The sequence below is a fragment of the Magallana gigas genome, chromosome 3 (genome assembly GCF_963853765.1).
Source record: "Magallana gigas chromosome 3, xbMagGiga1.1, whole genome shotgun sequence".
Classification (NCBI taxonomy): domain Eukaryota; kingdom Metazoa; phylum Mollusca; class Bivalvia; order Ostreida; family Ostreidae; genus Magallana; species Magallana gigas.
In genome coordinates this window covers 10,150,136-10,169,917 of record NC_088855.1, presented here as the reverse complement: position 1 = coordinate 10,169,917, position 19,782 = coordinate 10,150,136, and the positions used below count along the sequence as shown (strand labels likewise).

The window sequence follows — 19,782 nt, the reverse complement described above, 5'->3', positions numbered from 1 at the left end:
GTAAAAGGGGCATCTCTATTAAAGCGTCACTGATAACTTGCATAATTGTAATATATGACAAGCAAATATTTTACAGATCTTTACTCAGCAATCTATTTCCTTCTTGACAGGGCAAAATAAAATAATGAAGATGCAGATGTTCAGGAATACTTCTTCGAAAAAAAAACAAATAAAATACTGTGAATGTTTGTACACATTTATTTCTTTTTTACACAACTGAAAGAAGATGTGTCGTAGAGAATTGAGGTAAAAATTGCTTTCATAAATTATTATGCACGTTAAAGATACAATTTACAAGAATAACATTCAATTCAAGAAACAGTTTTAATTTTTGGGAAAAAAAACCTTGTCAACGTAATACAAAGGAGCTACTCTCAGAGATTTTCCTGAACATATATGATTCAAGTTCTATACAACAGTGAGCAAGTGTTCCTCACACTAAGTGGCTACAAAGGCAGACACACCTTTGGAGAGATCCTTGGGCGGTCTCACTTCCCAGGTGTGCACATATCATTAAAATTAATGAAATAATGATCATTGCACGTCAAGGGCTTAACATGATTAAGAGTTAACAACTGTTTTCCTGACGAATACGAATATTGCACCTTAGAGTTATATATCAAAGAAATCATTGTCTCTTCAAATGGACGTGAATAAGGTTGATAGCATTAAACTTCAATAGATAAATAACTTCAATTTGTCAGAATGTTGTTTCTTGAAGTTCAATATCGTCTTTGAAAAGACCGTGTCAAAGCATCACATAATGGCTTGTCGTATACGTCTGAAGAGATTCGTCAAATAAATAAATGGAGATTTACTTACAATGTACATACGTATAGGTGGAAATGATAAACATGAAACTGTACAAGGATATTGTTTCAAACATTGTGAAAGATGATATTTGCATTGTATCAAAAAGTTAAACATACAGATCACATAAAGCATAACAATGACGAAGTGGCAATACCCGTCTTCTCCGATTCTATCACTATGTATAGAAGCACCCATGACATCTGTACATATCACAACATGTACAATCTGACCAAGACAAGTTCATCTAGAAGAGTCTTTCTAGAACACACGTGATCATGGCTCGACCACGTGGGCCAAGAAACTGGAACCTCTGGGATGAGGTATTGGAACTCGTCAGGTTTTGGTGAACTGACGATCGTTCTGGATTTCGAAAGTTTCCTCTTGTTGTTGAAACAAGAAGGCGTTGTTCATGACTGTCCACATTTCAATGAAAATTTCATTTGAATTATCGGTCAACAAATTGAATGGGGATTTTACCCTTGGGAGTAATAACTGTCCGTAATGTAGTTTCTATGTCCCCCGTTGCTTCCATCCAAAATGATTGTGTCATCTACGAAAGTAAAAAATGAAAATTTAATATGATTGTCACGTTCAATTGGAAGATTTAAACATTTGAGCAATCAAATTTGTTCTCCTAGATAAGACGTTGAGGTACTTACTTTGGTTAGAGTTAAAAACAGTTCTTGTTCAGCAATCCTTCTGCCTGTAAAAACAAGACGCAACAAATTAACAAAATATCAAAAATAAGTTTATTTACAGCAACTTTTCTCATAAATGATTTCAATATTTACTTTCTTTACAAATCAGACTTACCAACACACATTCTGGACCCAAATCCAAATGGTAGCATGGCAAAGGGATGTTTTTCATCACCAGAACTTCGCAACCATCTCTCGGGTTTGAAAGATTCAGGATCGGGAAAGTATTTTTCATTGTAACCCATGGTATATCCATTTAATAGAACACATGTCTGCAATATAAGAATTTCGCAATGAACAATTGTATGAATGTTGTACTGAATTCTACTCGTTTCATTAACTACAGTCTTTGGAAAAAAAAAGTTCACTTATTAGCGATTTATTTGTTCACTTACATTTTTAGGAATAACATATCCGTTAAGAACGGTATCTTCCTGCATGACTCTTGCATTGATTGGTATTACAGGATACATTCTACAAAAGACAAAGAGATTCTATGAAAATATTATAATGCAATTGCACTTGGGGGTTTTTTCCGAAAACTTTAAAACCTAAAAACTTTAGTTTTGAACAAACTTCTTTAATTTATTTACCTCAGACTCTCTTTAACAACTGCCTTCAAGAAAGGCATGTTCTGGAGGTTTGCGGATGTGCAGGTATTCCCTTTGCAAATTGTATCAACTTCATGTTGCAATCTTGCTTGGGCATTTGGATTTTTGGCAAGATTATACATAGCGAAACAGAGCGCATGTGAAGACTGAAATAAAAAAAATAGAGCGTTAGATGAAACTTTATCTGCATTCACATTCATTAGTCTTGTTAATGTGTAAAACACTGCAACTGGGTCATCTGATACGCGTTACAAGTGCAGGTTTCTTGACACAGAATGCGCTTCATCAGATGTGCAAGAAAACAAGACATAGAACCCTCGTTCATGCGGTCGTAAAAAACTATTGAATGGCTGTTTAAGCACTTAAACTGCTAATTACGGTGTCAATTGACAGCTTGGTCCCTAGGTATTAGATTTTGTGGCAGATAAATTTCCCCGCAATCACCCGGGAAGTATTGTTCTGCTGTCAGTTATCTTTTCCGCATTGCTACCTTATATAAAAAGATTTAACTAGATGTCATTTGATTAAAATGTACCCTCTCCTGCTTAAAATATGCGTAGAGCGACCTCGGTCATCCGCAACCACCGCGTCCGTGAAAAGTCTACCTGCCGGCTTAAACTATTGTTGGAGCACAGCTGTTATCTGAACTGTGTTAAGTTAAACCTTTTTTGTCAAAGCGGTCAGCTAACTGGCCCACCAAATACTATTGAACAAGGAGTGTTATGGGTTGGGGAAGTTCCATGACAAACTGGGTTGATATTGTTCATGAACAATTTATGACAAAATACAACAACACTTACTGTGTCTACACCAGATAACAGCAGCTCAGTTGTGTTCACATAGACCTCATCCATGTCTAATTTGGTATGTGCAATCATATGTCTCAAAAATCCAGCTACGGCATCCTTTTCCACATGTCCATTTTGGATTTCGTCGATTTTCTTCTCAAACAACTCGGTAGCTGTAATGGAAAAAAGAATTTCTTCAATAACATTCATGGTTATATGTTTTCTTATATAGGGTAATCAGTGGTTTACAAAGCACAAAAAACAGGTGGGAAAGTACTCACCAAAAGAGTAAATGGTATCCCAGGCTTCAACGTGAGTTCTCCACGGCTTCGTGTTGAATTTCTTGTGAACGTCTGCAAAAACCATCAATTGATGACCCGTCAAAAACATATTTCCAACAGCCTTGATAAAATCGGCTACCCTGGGCTCGATCTCGTTTTCCAGGCAACCTAGTTTCTCCTCTAGAATAACTCCTGCAACGCCTGCAAGAAAAATCAAACAACTTCCTTATGGTCTCATATGACAGATCAGACGCACCACTTGTACAACGATGTCAACAATTGTTATTGGTTTAAAAGTATGATACTTACATTCTAGAGCCCATTTTTGTAGCTCTGAATGAAGATTTTCAACGTCTCCATCCTTTTCCCGGAGAAAGCGCAGCCTGTTCACAAATATATCAGCGACGTCGTTCATGACGTCTGTATATTCTGCAACCGTTTTTGGTCTCAGTGTATATTTGGCAAGTGATTGGCGCAATTTATGCCACTCTGGTCCAACACTTCAAAATAAAAAGACGCAATAAAGATACTTGTCGGACAGAAATACAGAATTTTACTGTGCAATGTATTTTGTTATTTAGAGACTTTATATAAACTTACGAGGACATGATTCCGGCCTTTTGATTTCGGATTTTCTTGTAAAGGATCCACGAATCATAAGGAGGTCTGAATGGGTAAACTCCTTCCTTACGAACCAATTCCTCCACGATATTTGGGTCAGCAATGGATACGTTGGTGACAGGGCCTAATTTCTCCTTAAACATTTTCCCGTATTTTTCGTGAAATCGTCTCTGTAAATTATGAAAACCAGACACTGTTAAATAATATCTTTACACAAAAAAAGAATTTCTGCACCAAAAGATATCTAGATTTGGAATTCCAAGTAAAATTTTTTAAATATATATAGTTAATCATTCTGATTTACAACAAATGGGTGCACTGTTTATAACCCCTGAAGAAATTTTATCAGGCAAAAATTTCCCGAGCTAAGATCTGCGTTGTTAATGAATACCCTTTTCATTGCAGTTTTTTGTGCTTATCGGCAGTCAAGCAGTAATACAAACATAAAAAATTAGGTGATCATCTTTCGAAAGACAATTTTTATAGCACAAATTAGCATAAAACCTTACTCATGTTGAAGTTAATTTCGATTTTGGCTTCTTGAATGAGATTATTTTTGATAAAAGATTTTTTCCGGTGAGAATGCATGGTACAGAATTACTGTCGCGGCTTAGGAGCCAGTGGCATTTACGATCCAAATAGGAACCCTCAGCTTTTCAGTTTTGTTAATTTTGTGTTCAATAGATATGCACTTGAACTACAATAAAATCAATAGCTTGCTTACACAACATTAACAATACCTACACTATCCGTTTAACAAAACGACGACATACTTTATACCCTTAATCAGTGCACGCACACTAGGGGTAGATATATTTCAGGGTCAACGATTAAATATTGAATATATATACTGAAGTGTGTACAGAAAAACAGGGAGGTAGTTTAAGATTTGACATGTTATTTGCTTTTAAATATAAGCGGCTAACTTTTGTTTGTGGCCAGGCATGAAGCTTTTAGCGCCAGTTAAAGACGGTCCCATGTGGAGATGTAGGTAGCAATGAGTAAAACACAATAATTCATTTAATATGTATGGATTGTTAAGAATGTTTTCGTGACCTACTTTCAAAATGTGATGTCGTAAATTTTAAACAATTGTAACGTTTCGAAATCACCAAGTAGAGTAGGAGTAAGATCGTCATCAACACCCTCAAAACCCAGCCCCAAAAGTACCGCTACGACCCCTTATGATACTAATGTCACAAACAAGTGTCTTCAGAGTTCTTTACGAGAGATGGGTATCTTTCAAAATGCAGTGCAGTGATCTACTGCCTGAGTCGTTAGAATTCTTCAAGATTATCGTTAAAACCCACTTTGTAAAAATTTTAAAGATCCGTATTCGTTAATAAATTTCCAAAGATAAATATATATGCATGGAGTTTTCCCGGTTAACCGCAAATTTCCAAACTTTCGCCGAAGTGCAGACCGAAATTAAGTTTTCAAGTTTTCGCAAAATTGATTTAAAAGTACGAAAAGCACGACATCGTTTGTTGAAGACAATACATACATCAAGTGAATGTGTTAACTCAAAGAGCGACTGATCGTACCTGAACTTCGTGCATTTGTCCCCTGTTGGCTTTCCTGAAGTACTCCGGGGCCGTTCCTACAACCGGGTACCCGCTGGGTCCAGGTAGGTCGTCGATTGTTTTTGGTACGGAAACACTTGCAGCGGAGGGTGCATTATCTGTTCTGTCTGCCACGGCATTTGCAATAAGTCTGACAGCGGACACTGAATTTGAAGAAACATCGGTAAAACAGTTCCTTTTCTGGTTTTGGAAAAGTCTTTTCGCTGCAGCTCTTCTTGGGATAAGTTTCTGGATTGCTTTATCAGCCATTGCTTTTTATTTATTTCACTTGTGCATTCACGAATGAATTTTGTTCTTTAGAAAATTAATTCCACAGATATCCAGCAGAAAATTTTCTGAAATAAAAAAAAATTGAATTTTGCTGAGAATGAATTACGATAACTTTCAATTAATTCACATTACATTTCCAAAGACAGTAAGCGGAGATCTTTCCGTGTTGACTGCCAAGAGCCGAATGCCACACTGTGGCGGTGAAATTCTTTTTATAGTCTCAGTGCTTCCGCACGAAGCGTTTACAACATGCAGGTAAAGGTAAAATAAAAAGTATTTCAGGTCCAGAACGCGACCACAATTTAAAAACTCCGTGTAATATAGCATTGTATGATAATGAACTCGTGTATGGTGGTATATAGCGTAAGGTTCAATCTGGACTCCCTAATTTGACGACTTGTGATTTTGATTAAAGCAATGTTCGCTCTTATACCGCTTTTTGTGTCTTTTTAATGCAATTTACGACGTAATAACATGTTTCGTCGATGATGAAAAATGATGTTTAATAATTTGGTCGTTTACACCCAGTAAAACCGCAACAGATCTCTTATCGGTTAAGTTTTCAATGGGACCAATAGTGACAATTGAGGATTTATTGTTATTTTACGTTGTAAATAAGATATAAGTAATTATATATCAACGATACAAATTATATCTTTATTTGTTCACTTTTTTGTCGGATTATCAATTTGCGCCTATTTTTTTTTTAAATGAAAATTATTACTTTTTGTTACTTTAATTACATTGCAAAAAATAGATCATTCACGCCCATTGTATTTTATTTTTAAGTTTCCCTTAAAGAATCATAATTTAGAAAAAGTATAATTGCATTAATTGAAAATCGTCAAAAGTGTATCATCAGAATTTTTCAGTGTTTTAAAGCGATAAAAAGTACAACGACTGTATTTTGTATATTGTTCTTTTGCCATTTTTTACTTGAAATTTTATTTTAAAAGTGTCATTTATTGAAGATGATTATAATGGAATATAATACACTCGGATAAACCCACGGCTGTAAATAGTGAGGATAAGAGAACTATGGCCGCAAAACTTGTGTAGATGGGCAGTTACCTGACGAACTTACTTTATGGGTATTGTAAATTTATGGTAACAATTCTATTAATGTTTAAATAAAGGTAGTGAGCATTGAACTCGTGTCAGTTCTCTTCTTTATCTACGAAGAATCAAAAAGTAAGACATACGCCAAAGTTTATGCGCATATTTCAATCTTGACTAGAGCTATAAACAAATTGTAAATTTGTGTAATTACAATTTTGCACTCCCGAAAAAAATCTGCTAACCAATTATTCATCTTGTATATATATTTTATGAGATAATAATTTGAGCAATATTTTTGCTCATCCTTTTCTATTTAGAAAAAGGGTATAATTCATTTGATGCAACAACGCATAGGGATTTTTAAATAGTATTTCTGATTTACTGTGCGCATCTATACAAAAATGCCAATTAGCAGTAAGCTCAGCTATCTTACCTTCGCCTTTAAATAATCCACACAAAAACATAGAAAAAACTGTAACGCAGAGCAAATCTGGATGAATGCACCTGTTAAATACACTAGAAGAAAAAATCTCACTCCAGCATGCGTTTCATCGATACGAAATACACCTACTGTACGCAGAGACACTGCGGCGGCTATTTATAGCCTACAAGCACCGTTTTCACTCATTCATAAGTCGGCAAAGGGGCGGGGCCACAGGGGGTAAACAGGCCAAAAAAGCCATGTATGGAATGTGACGGGTGAGCTGTGATTGGTTAACGAAATATTTTTGTCAGCTAGAAATAATTTGATTGGTCGTTTGTGTGCATTCATGCGAGTAGGCAATCCACCTTGTGGGTTTGTTTCGTATTTCTATCGAGGAACTCAAGATTATATTTTTTCTTTCGCTGCCAAAATTTCATTCATGTCATATAAATCCCCCGTTCTGCTGCGGGTTTTTAATGGATTACAAATTATTAGAAATAATCAGTAATACAGTGCTTACTATATCAAATCTCAAAACAATGAAAAATTAAAAATATCCTTCGAATTTGTTGGCGCTGCATTCTTTTGCACTTCATTGCTTTTTGTTGTATTTTGTTTATAACCCGGAAGGGCTTTAATTTTTCTTGAATGAATAAGACTTAATTAAAGTTTTTATGTAAAGTTTTTATGGCAATTTTATTTTGTATAATAATTACAAATTTGCAGTCAAATTTATAGCATGACCAACAATATATTTTGTGAACTAAAAAGTTTTTAAACCGAAAATATTTTGAGAAGGAAAATTCGACAGTAAAGTAAAAAAAATCAAAGTAAGCTACTGTTTAAGCAGGAATATTATATATATTTTGAAAAAAAAGTACAACTTGAAAACTTGAAATATTTTTACAGCTTACGCGGAAAGTTTAGGTTTTTCCAATTCTTTTAGTTTCAATACCAATTTTTTTTTACTTATATGCTTTGATTCGGATATATACCGCCAGCATATACAAACTGAAAGCAAGATACTTTATGGTACTGCACGGGGTTATTGAGTGCACTGGTTTCCCCGGAATCATTTATATCGACTACGGATTGCTTCCGCAGAAAATTGAAAGCCATATTTCAGATGCATAAATATTTCAATGTTTCCTTTAGTAGCTAAATCCTTTAGTTGGGGTGAAGAAGTACGAGGGAAGCATCGCAAGTTAATTATGACATTTTGCGCTTTTGTCAACAGAGAAACGTTTGGTCGTGTTATCGATTTTCGCAGAGCCCGATGGAGAGTAAAATTATCTTTGTAATTGGTTTTAAAGGAGCACTTATTGGTCTATTAAAAGTATTTTAGTACCATTACTTCGATGCATCTATTTCTTCTTGATTAAAGGAACTTTGAAGATATCGAGGACTGCACTCGGTGACCCATCTCCGTACAACTGTTAAGTGTTTGTGTCACATGACTTCAGGCATTTTTTCGCTCGTAATGGCCGCGATAATTTCCTTTCAGTTTAGGTAGCCGCGCTGACACGCGTGTTGAAGTGGACTTGGTGTCTAATGTTTCGGTCATTTGGCACACAGAATGAAAGGCAGACTGGTACATACAGGGACAGAGACAAACAGAAAATCAGTTTTCTTTATTTTTAAATCATGCGTGAATACGTATATGTGGAATACCGTCATCTAGAGAATACGGGTTACGGGGTTGGTTTTTTTTTCACGATAGAGGTTATTGACGTTTCTAAATCCGAACATATTTACCTAGCAAGACAACATTAAGAATAAATTATTCAGCAGAAATAATATGAAATGATTTCAACGAAAGAACATGCACGGGCATCAGCATTTTTATCCCGGTTTTCCTCTATGTATATTAATCTAGAAATAAGGGGTGCGTGTTTGCTAATTAACGTTAAATAATAATAGACAGGAAGGCAAATATCACAACCCGAACCAAATGACATGACATCTGGAAAAACCATAGTAGAAAGAAGACCATCTTGAAAGGTTCACTGGGGTAGAGATTTTCTTTAGCATGTACTAGAAGCCCGGTAATGTCGACCTGCAAGTTCGATATTACACATTTAGACACCTGTTTAAACGAAGAAAATTTCGTTTACCCCATCTTTCAAAGCCTTCCAAAAATAAAACATCTCGTGACTCCAATGCACCCCAACATCGACGGAAAAAGAACTAAGAAAATAAACTTTTGGTAAAAATGTTGCTGGCTTCAGAGGCGAGAATGCCGGATGGCATGGGGTTAATCTGGTACTGTACGAAACATCTGACAGGTCAGAAGATGCTCCGATTGGGTGGTACGTATCTGTTGGCTTAAGGGTTTTTGGCATGAAAGAGTTTTGTGACAGAAAATTACGCCTTAAATCAAACTTGATTTAATTTTTAAAAAAATCTTAGGATGGCCAACAGGACGATACAAGTATTTTTTTATTTATCACAAAAATAGTATAAAAAGAAGCAGATGATGAACATAAATACCAATACTACAAAAAGAATATGGAATACAATATCGCAGGATAACAGGATGGATCAACAATATATTAACAGTAAAAATAGTGAAGATATCATTATTCTCATTTTTAGAAATGATCTTGGTTTATAAACGCATATATCGGTATGTTCTTTGCGTTACAGTTTTTCTTGAAATCTTAAAAGAGACAAAAGATGCATGTACGTGTAATAGAGTAAAATGGTCACGTGGTCTGAGACCGAGTTTACACACGAGGGTTCAATGACACGCTTCGACAAAGCACAGGATTCTCTTACTACCTTCATGAATTGCCCCATCCTTTTCGACAGCAGACGGGGTGAAATAACGCTCGGCTAACAATTTCCCCGTGTCCTCCACTCAATGGAAAGACGACGTTGACACTTCAGAAGAATCTGTGGCATGGTGGCTGTATCATATTGCCTCGTGCGTACCTTACAGTTGACCTTGATGAAGTGCGTCATCAGAGTTGAATTTGAGTTTTCTTGCTATATATCGGTAATGTACAGTTGCAGATAAGTATTGCTTCCTAGTATATAAGAATGCTTTTGACAAATTGTTGAATTTTAATTTATTCAAAAATGGAAGCAAATTTCATATACTTTAGGGCAAATTTTTAAGTTAACTTTGCACTTAAAGGGTTAAAATTCATAAAGTTTAAAAAAGGTGTTTTGTTAAAAATATTTTCCCCTTTTTTTCAGTTTCCACACCTACAAAGTTCAAGTGGTTCTATCCAAACTAAACTAGCCTTGCCTGTATTATATGCGTGGTACTGTAGAAATAGAACCCGTCTATGCCCACAAACGCCCTGACATAGTAAAAGAATGAATTGCATAACAAAACAAAGCTTGTTTTTCGTCCTTCCAACATAAGAAATCCCCACCTTGTAAGATTGTTGAAGAATTATGCCAGTGTATTGCCAAGCGTAATATCTTGTGATAAGTTTCTGCCTTCTGAGCCAAATTTAGGGATTCCGTTCAGCAAAGAACTCATTCATAACGGCTGATAATTCTCCCTGATCCCATACTCCGGGACCTTTCGCTTTGGTGCGCTCCCACCACTGTGCCAAACTTTTGTTTGGTTGGAGTTATTTTTGCTCTCGTAAGTTCATAGGTTCGGCATCAAGGTATTTGGAAAGATTTTGTGGTCATAAGGTGTTCCCAATATTGAGATATATATGTTTGTGTTTTTTCTACCATAATGTGCATTTCGTGTCAAAATCAACAGATCTGGCAATAATGTTGTGTATAAGAACAACACAGCAGATAACCCTCTGGTAGAGGGATGAATGAGTTCAAGATAAAGACAGATTTACTATATGGGGTGCATCAAGGCCATCAACACAGATTCTGTATGGTTTCCCTCTTTATATTTTTGAATTTTTTTTTCAGGATCAGCCCTTCTTAAAAACGATTCTGGTTTTTTGGCTTTGATTTCTGGAGAACGAGTCTGTGATAACGTGGTTTTCCTATCATGCAGTGTTGTTCGGACGTTCACGTGCATATTAAAAAGTAAAATTCTAGAACAATATTCGAATAATAAGATATATTTATTGAGATTAAATTTTGGTTTAAACAATATTAGAATTCTCCAATATCTGAAGCAAAAATACCATGTACCTAGGAACCCGGATGTTCCAGTACAGCTGCACTAAGACGTATAGTTAAGGCTACGGATTTTTGAAAATTCAATAAGGATAGAGTGTTAAAAAAAATTCAAGGTGAATCAAACTGACAAAAACCAATAAATGCCTTAACGACAGCAGTTCTATTGATACTGTGTTCCGACGAAAACTGACTCTGTAATATGTCAATGCACTGCTTGACTTAAATGGAAGACAATATGGTATTATTTGTTGAACTTTTAATCAATGCAACGTTCTCTTCATTTTTTTAAATGAAATAATGCTAAAACGGCAGTCATCTGTTAAAAGAAGCACAAAAGAGCAAAACCAATTTTTTATATTTAAAGTTCACTTTTAAATTTGAAGACTAGGGTGCATCTCGCCCACTGCTTTATAAATGTAGATGTTCACCTCTTTTGGCGTACTATACATCCCTACTCTTCGTTCCTGGCCCCCTGTCGTGACTCTTGCTTCCACCAATGACTTCATCTGGGTGTTTTCAGCATGCGTACTTTTGACTTTTATTTCCTGTTTAACTGCTTCGTTCTTTGACAGGGAGTAGAGGAAGTGTACCTCCTTGTTGTATCATTTTCGCATGTATTACAGTATGACCAATTAGTATTGTTCTCTAATCAAGCAGCATAGATATGCGAAAAACAATATTGAATAAGTTTGTCAATTTTTAATCCATTATTCATGAGGTTGGTCGAGAACTTCCAATTTTCAATGACATATGTTCAAAACATCTTCTGCGTTATTGTTAAAAGTACATCACTTTCAATAATTAGAAATGTAATCATTTTCAGAATCTTTGTCTAAGCAAGTTTTGAAGCAAAAGAGGAGATAACGAATGCGCCTAATTTTCAGTTTCTGGAAGATGATTAGCTTTTTATCTTAGAATATGATGCACGATTCTCTCTAATTCATCTTAAGCTTATTAACAAATCTAATCTTCTTTCTTTTCCAATCGTAATGCAAATCGTTTTCCTTTGATCAACTTCAGAAAACACATCAACTGTGGAATACATTTACAATGGTACTTAAAGTCAAAAACACTTGTTAACTTCAATAACGAAAAGCGTAAATGTAAAATTACACATGCACATTAAGTTGCCTTCTGTTAACCTTTTCTTGTCAGAAGTTGGTAATAAAGTGTTTGAGAACACTTGATAAACCCCTTGCACCATTTGAATTCTTAATGAGTGCACTTTATTACTAATTTACTTACTAAAATATAAAGAAATAATAACTTGTCAGAAAGGATTATTAATTATCTATTCAACATCTCAGATGGGATGATTTAAATCAAATATATTAACTTAAAGAACTTGTTACATCTGTTAGCAATGTGTACTTAAATAAGAGTCCCCGATTGTTTAGATTTCGTAATGTCTTTAATAAATGTCGTGATCGATCCAGTTTTAAAATTACGGCCATCAGGATACGGAAGAATCTTTTGTGGTTTTCGTTTCAAAATATAAGACTCCAACGGAATTTGAGTTTTTGTGACCTCAAATAATAAAATCAAGATAAAATCTGAAGAAGTACGAAGAGATGGAAAAAGTTTGTGTTTGAGTTTTCTCCGAGTATTTATGGATGTATCCAAAAGTATATATCGACGATTATTGTTGTTCCTTACTACAGTCCCCCATTGTTGCTAATTATATCATATTTGACAATCAGTAACACATCATTATGGCAATCTCCGACGCAATGTGACAGAAAAGTCTTATCATAAGTTTCCATAGCGCTTACTGTATACTCCAGTTAAGATATAAATAGCTCTGGGATGCAGAGTTGCTGTTAATCAAACTTTTGGCAGTAAAATTGATATATATTATAACGTCAGTGAGATAAATTCTTAGAATTCGGGTTAATATCTTACTGGGGGTGATGTGTGTTTACATACAAATCTTGTATAATCTTGCATGTCGTGCCTAAATCTTCAAAGTGTTGAAAGAAGCTAGAAAATAAATCGGAAGGATAAGAATTTCTACCTCATTTCAGAGTGCTTTTCATGACGTCATTAGTCGCTCAATCTTCCTTAAAGTACTACATACATTAGTCTATCTCTCGCTATTTAATTTTGGATCATGAGACATAATCATGACCGAAATAAAATGACGTCACTTTTCTCAATTTCTGTAAGTTACAAAAATTCATAATCATAATTAAAGATTTTTATGAACTTTAATACCACCTACCTTTATTATTATCATAAATTTGACGTTTTGTCGCCAAACAATTAATATCACTGAAAAGTTTTTTTTTATAATTTTAAGTGCTTATGTTTTTATCAATTTCCAGACGCCTACACTTAACACAACAAAAGATTTATAATGACCTCGAAGTAATATATATGCAAACATCAAAAAGGAATCTTCTATCTATACAATGACTGATGCCTGTGTAATTAGTGCGTTCTTACAGAGTATGATCAAACATAAGCCATTTCAAGCCAAAATACATGTATAATTAGTAAATATGGTCTTTGACAGCTTAATTTATTTGATGAACTCATTACACACTACATCATTTTGTTAGTTTCCAAATGCCGTCATCAGGCAAAACAAAGAGAAAAAGAAAACTGAAAGACATTTATAGTATTCTTCCTTTCATCACAAATTTTTCGTATCTTTAAAGGAGATACCTTGAGTAGGCATGTGAAAACAGCGAGAATATACAGTTCTCCTTAATAACAGAATGTTCGCACCGACTGCTACTCATGACACAATATGGGGTATTCCCGCCCTCGTCTTCGTTTGTTTCGTTGCGTGTTCACTTTTAAATCGTCTGCTTTTTTATGCAATCACTACATCAGTGTAAATTTCCTGTCATTATGGTAATCTACAAGAAGTAGGGTAGATTCGGTATACTTGGTGCCCGTTATGGGCGGAAGTTGTAGATTTCGTCGATAGCTTTTGGTAAGCTGTTTCCTCTGTAACCGATACAGCAGACGTATCTTGTGGTTAGAATTCGCTGTTGCTTTGTTATCTATTTCCCTGCAGAGTGGAATCCCTTTTTCTAAAAAAAAAAAACAAAAAACAAAAAACAACAAAAACATAGGTAGGAGTATATACGCGTTAGAATGTTTCCTCCATTTTTTACAATGAGTTTTTAAGATATTCAATGGAACTGACGTTGCTGTCACGAGCGGCCATTTGTAAAGGACTCTTCCGTTATTTCCATTTCTGAGACCCTGTGTGGTGCCATAGGAAGCTCTGGACCTTGAACCGATCGAAGATAAAAAGAACCCTTGACATTTATTATTGTAATAATGAATAATTATAGCATTAGATATGTATTTTTATGAATGTTATGAAAGAAAAAAAAATCGACTTGACGTCCTTTTCTTATTTGAATGATAATGTCTATTATTATTACTATCGGAAAGAGCGTTTTCTTTTTTTGACAAAGTACGACTATAAACATATTAATTTAAAGGAAATGATTTAAAGTTAGAAAAGATGAAATAAAGAACAAACTAATAAAGTCATTACCAGGTCAAAATCTACATTAAAATATTGTAGGAAAATTAACTTTTGGAAAACTTATTCTTAATTAGATTCTTTTGTCGTTTCTTCTCTGAAATGTCCGTAGTTCTGAAGCGGCAATTTTTGCATGATTTTTAACTCCGATAAATTCGTGGTAACTCTCTGTTTATTCATCTTCTTAAATAAAATTGATGTAAAATAATTGAATACCATAATGTACGTTTTATAGAATCGGCTTAATCAACCAGTCTCACGGATGAAGTATACAAACTTCGTTGATTGAAAATGGCGTGACAACGTCAGACCTGAGTATCCTATTATACATATAATATGTAATGATTACATGTAAACACACGTGTTAATGCATGATGTTCTGTTTTTATCATTTAATATTGAGTGCATTACTTGTATTGGCTTACGTATGCTGCTTCTATATTCGTGTTAATATCCATAAGCTGATTCGGCTTTCTAATTAATCAACTTTCCTTCTTTTATACCTCCTCACTTTCCTTATTTCTATTGTCCACCCTCTCCTTTTACTTTCTTAATTGAAAACAGGTAAATTTTATTATAATTATCAATAGATTTGCACCTGGTTGTTGTACAAGAAAATTATGAGAGAATTTATTTGAAAAACACAATTTTTTTGTTTTTCAAAGAGTAAGTAGATCACCTTTTTTATATCCGACTACAGAATCCTTCACTTGTATATACATATATCAAAACACGTCTGCAAAGCACTTAAAAACTAGAATTGTTTGACTTAGATTACAAAATCATGAACTCATTTGTTGCCTAATTAATGCAGAGTTTTTAATTGATGTGGCAACATGTCAGGATTGTGGGCGTTTGTTTACACTGGCTGACAGCGCAAAACAGCCCCCGATTCCTGGAACCATGTTCCTCCGTCCGCGTGTGCCTCCTTTGATAAACCAAACACGTCAGACCTGCAATCAATTACATAACAATAGACCTACTCAGAATCAAGATGAATAATATTGCTCTTGTTCAACTCATTTTCTATTTTTTTTTAACGTCAAAATTAAATTACCAAATTCAATTATTAATTTAAATTTTCATTCGAAGATGATAAAAAAAAAATTTTAATTTTGTTTCCAAGCATCAATTAAACGCTTTATCCGTGGGATTTTTTATAAATCACGCTCTCTTTTTCAGATAGGTGGGGGTGACTGTTTTATATATTTCGCAGGTAAGCTTTTCTTTTACGTGACTCTCCAGAATACTAGTAGTGGATACCTGACAGGTAATGAGGCGTTTTCTGGAGCAGGGACCGGAATATCAGCTGTTTATCTACCGCGGGAAAGTCACCTACAGGTACGGCACGCGACCAGAAAAAGCATCGCCGTTATCGTTTCGTTCCAATATCTGACGTATCAAGAGATCGGAATATTGCTAACGTTTTATTAATGGTGATTCTTTCATGAAGGCAACGTATATTTGTACATGTAGTTTTAATAATATGGGTGTTGGAAGGACGAAAATACAAGGATGCCTCTGAAATGCGTTTGGTTTTGCTGTTACTAAATGCCTGTAGTTTTCAATTTCATATTTGCTTGATAAACACCTCGTTATAATTTAGATTCTTCACTCCTCAAAATTTACCCCATTTCCTTTCATTTTTCAGACAGCGAGGGTTTTCAATACAATCTTTATTACATTATTGATACTTCTTTAAGAAATTTAATGACAACCTGCAGGCTAGAGAAGATAGCTATTTTACAATCTTTGTTCATCATTTCTTTAACAGCTTCAAAGAAAGTTAAAAAGATATCAAAAAATTAATTTAGTGCGAAACAATTTTCACCAAAACTGATGAACTGCAAAACGTTTTCATTCATTGAGTGTGCGCAATCATTTCAACTGAGATTACGTCATCAACTGATCGGATAAAAATCTTCAGTCCGTTTGGCCGTGTTTTTCTTCTTTTAGATTTTAGAAAAAGAAAACAATTAGCCTACATATGTACATAGAGTGCTGATGTTCATAGCAACTGATCAATTAGCACTCCAGTTTATGTCATGCATGCATAAAATAGTCATAAATACACACTTCAATAACTCCAAGGCGATCGTTATCAAATTTCACTCCAGAAACCTCATTCTTTCCTACGACGATGGGATTTCATTCAGGGTTTTCGATCGATAAGAGCGTAAAGTATTTTTTATATGCTTTGATATTAATATTAAAAAAAAACTAATGTATATTTTTATATATTTAGTTCTATATTTTATTTTGATTTATCATTCAGCGTTGATGGCATTTTTGACCTGTGACGTAAGCATACTACATCCCTTTAAATTAACTGTCAGTTGTTGAGGTAAAGGTTATTTATACAGGTCGTAGCCTATCAGGGTGGGGCCATATTTTTCATTTCAATATTTTTTATTATAAATTAAGGCAAATGTCTTCAGAATGTAAATTAGATCGATCTGGAAAAAAAAACGTTTAGTAAGAAATGGGCACCTTGTCCCGTTTCTCTGCGGTCTAGTGTACGCAACATAAACCGTGTTCAGCATAATCTTTTTGATTCTGAATTCTTACTCGACAGTTTGCCCGTTTAGCTGGAATATAGGAAGCGGAAGCGACGCATGATCTATCAACACGACTCACTATATACCAAGAGAGAACTGAACGCATCCTGACACCTTTAGACATATACAACACTTTATGATTAAAACATCACACATCTCGCGACGGGTAACGCGATTTATATTGTGATAAATATGTATATGTACGTGTATGTTAAATATCTGATCGCTTGCTATGCATAACGAAATCTTTCTGAAAGTGAAAATATAGAGATGGACATATTTTTTGTGAAAATGAAATAAATACTCGGTGTAATTATTTCCTTTTCATCAATTTTATAACATTTATGGAGATAGGTTTGTTAAACCGTTATAAAAAATAACAGTTGTTATAAAATATCAATAAATTTATCTTAAACATCTGAATGGTTGTTTAAATTATAAATTCACTATAATCATACTTGAATTGTATCAAACCTAATTTAACAAATTGAAATTGAAAAAAAACACCTACATTTTAAGTTCATTTTAAGAAACTTAGTTAATTCATGTATGTAGTAGGTATTTAGGTATGAAAACGTATGCAATGTCCTGTCATCTATTATTAAATCACTGATACGTGATGGTTAAGGTTGAATGATAATTGCTCTCACTTAGGTAACGAAATGTCTAAAATCACCCTGAAAATATCTGAGTTGTCCCTGCATTTTAATATTTAGAGAAACTTATTTCTCTACAAGGCCTGGGCGAACATTAACAACTGTATTTGTAAAACGAGATATGCTAAGACCTCTTTTGCAGTATTGTGATATTAGATATACATGTATCAAATTAATATTGCTGCAATGGCTCCAATAAAGCTACGAATAGCGTAGGAAAATATTACGTGCAGCTTTTATAATCTTATGGAGAATTGTGTATTTTGAACGAGGTCCTTCTCTACAGTAAACACGCGATTTTTTTATGAATGTTGAAAAAGAGTGAAAGGAAAAAAAATGAATGATTTAAGAGAAAACAGAGAAACTAAAGATTTACCAAGAAGACAAAAGTTGAAATTAATTTGATGGAACGGTGTACTCTGTCACCTGTCCTTGGGGTTCATCATACTCTATGGACAGATGTTAATTATGAAGTAGCGACAAACAAACAAATAGAAACAACTTCTCCACTTTAAAGTTCATTTTCCTCTTCCACCTAGTGTCAAGGTTTATGAACGATATTCAGATTTGACGGAGAGATGGGAGGTAAAGCGAGTGCTGTGTGTCTTCCAGGAGCAAAGTATTGTATAAAAATATCCTAATTAAACCTTATTTGAACCCTACGATACATTTGCATTAATACCAGTTTTGATTATTTTCATGCCCTGGTCTATTTTCTGTTGCTTTTTTATCGGAATATTTCATAGTTGTAGCATGCACGGGCACTAATTTGAGACGATGATATCGAGGTTTGTCCCGTTTCTTTATTTCTAAACTCGTTACTCAATCTATATTTACTTACAAAATAGGAGAGAAGAGCAAATAAATCGGAAGGCCCTGATTGGGCTGGTACTGGTTGAATTGTGACCAGGTGTGTTGGGGAGAGGTTATTGGGTACAACCCTGTAAATCCGCCGAATAACGATCGTACATTTTGGATTTCTATCAAGGTGCTGAAAGCCGAACGATGAAGGGCCTATCAACATCTGGTGGTCATTTTGCAAGGGTCACAGAGTGAGAAATATGGCAGTTTCTGTTGATGGATAGCAATAAATGAACTGTGAATTCGGACGAAACTATAACTTTTACCTCATAAATGTTAGAAAAACAAGATGGATGATCTCTGAAGTTCTTTTTATTTTGATTAGTTCCTTCTCATGAAAGTATTTGTTAAAATAACATTCCTAGTCAAATTCGTGGGTTTATGGCCTCTTGTGTTACATTCACAGGTAGACTCGCTAACGGCATCAGGTGCAAACGATCTTTAACAAGGACGTATGGCGTTTGTCGACTGCAATAACTTTTCTTTTAAAACATTGCAGCAATATTCTTCCAGTTACCGGCAATTCCAACTCCCATTACGGTTTCTTTCTAGAAGTCGGTTATTCGCACATTCCTCCTTAAATATTTCATTCACCCAAAATGATTAAGGAAGTGCCCATCATCTCGTTCACTTATGGAATCAATTCTATTTTTTCCCGCCTTATTATCAATACCAAATACACGAATAACAGTTTATTTCAGAAAATGATCCATGGCCAGGGAAACATTTACACAATTTGACTTGTATGTCAACCATTGCTGTGAGAAATTCGTGTCACCATCATAGTCATTCCGAGTTTCGTGACCTTTCATTAAAGAATGCCTTAAAGAAGTTATTTTTATCAAAGTGTGTGTCTCATTGATCATGTTATTGTCAAACTTTTACAGAGCGATTGAAATTTCTCTTTAAAACCACTGCATAGTCGAGTTTTAAAATCGTATGTAACG

At 34.6% G+C, this 19,782-nt stretch overlaps 1 protein-coding gene across 1 annotated transcript; it reads right to left on the bottom strand.

The window, feature by feature from the left end:
- Window positions 1-643: 643 nt before the first annotated feature.
- On the bottom strand, window positions 644-7,292 carry LOC105346613 (cytochrome P450 27C1). Its single transcript, XM_011455276.4, has 11 exons — window positions 7,158-7,292; window positions 5,357-5,730; window positions 3,792-3,982; window positions 3,501-3,691; window positions 3,192-3,392; window positions 2,923-3,083; window positions 2,105-2,268; window positions 1,907-1,985; window positions 1,627-1,783; window positions 1,473-1,516; window positions 644-1,363 (listed from the first exon to the last, which is right to left on the bottom strand). Exons 2-11 carry the CDS (start codon window positions 5,642-5,644, stop codon window positions 1,259-1,261), a joined length of 1,581 nt encoding a protein of 526 aa, XP_011453578.3. The 5' UTR covers window positions 5,645-5,730; window positions 7,158-7,292; the 3' UTR covers window positions 644-1,258.
- Between the last annotated feature and the right edge of the window lie 12,490 nt (window positions 7,293-19,782).

What these genes read in the sequence shown, in the direction of transcription:
- LOC105346613 (XM_011455276.4), bottom strand. Translation starts at nt 5,644, where the DNA reads ATGGCTGATAAAGCAATCCAGAAACTTATCCCAAGAAGAGCTGCAGCG. An exon ending in ACAAAAATGGGCTCTAGAAT is followed by an intron (nt 3,393 to 3,500) that starts GTAAGTATCATA and finishes TTTTTCTTGCAG; the next exon opens with GCGTTGCAGGAGTTATTCTA. An exon ending in TGTTATCTGGTGTAGACACA is followed by an intron (nt 2,269 to 2,922) that starts GTAAGTGTTGTT and finishes TTTTTATTTCAG; the next exon opens with TCTTCACATGCGCTCTGTTT.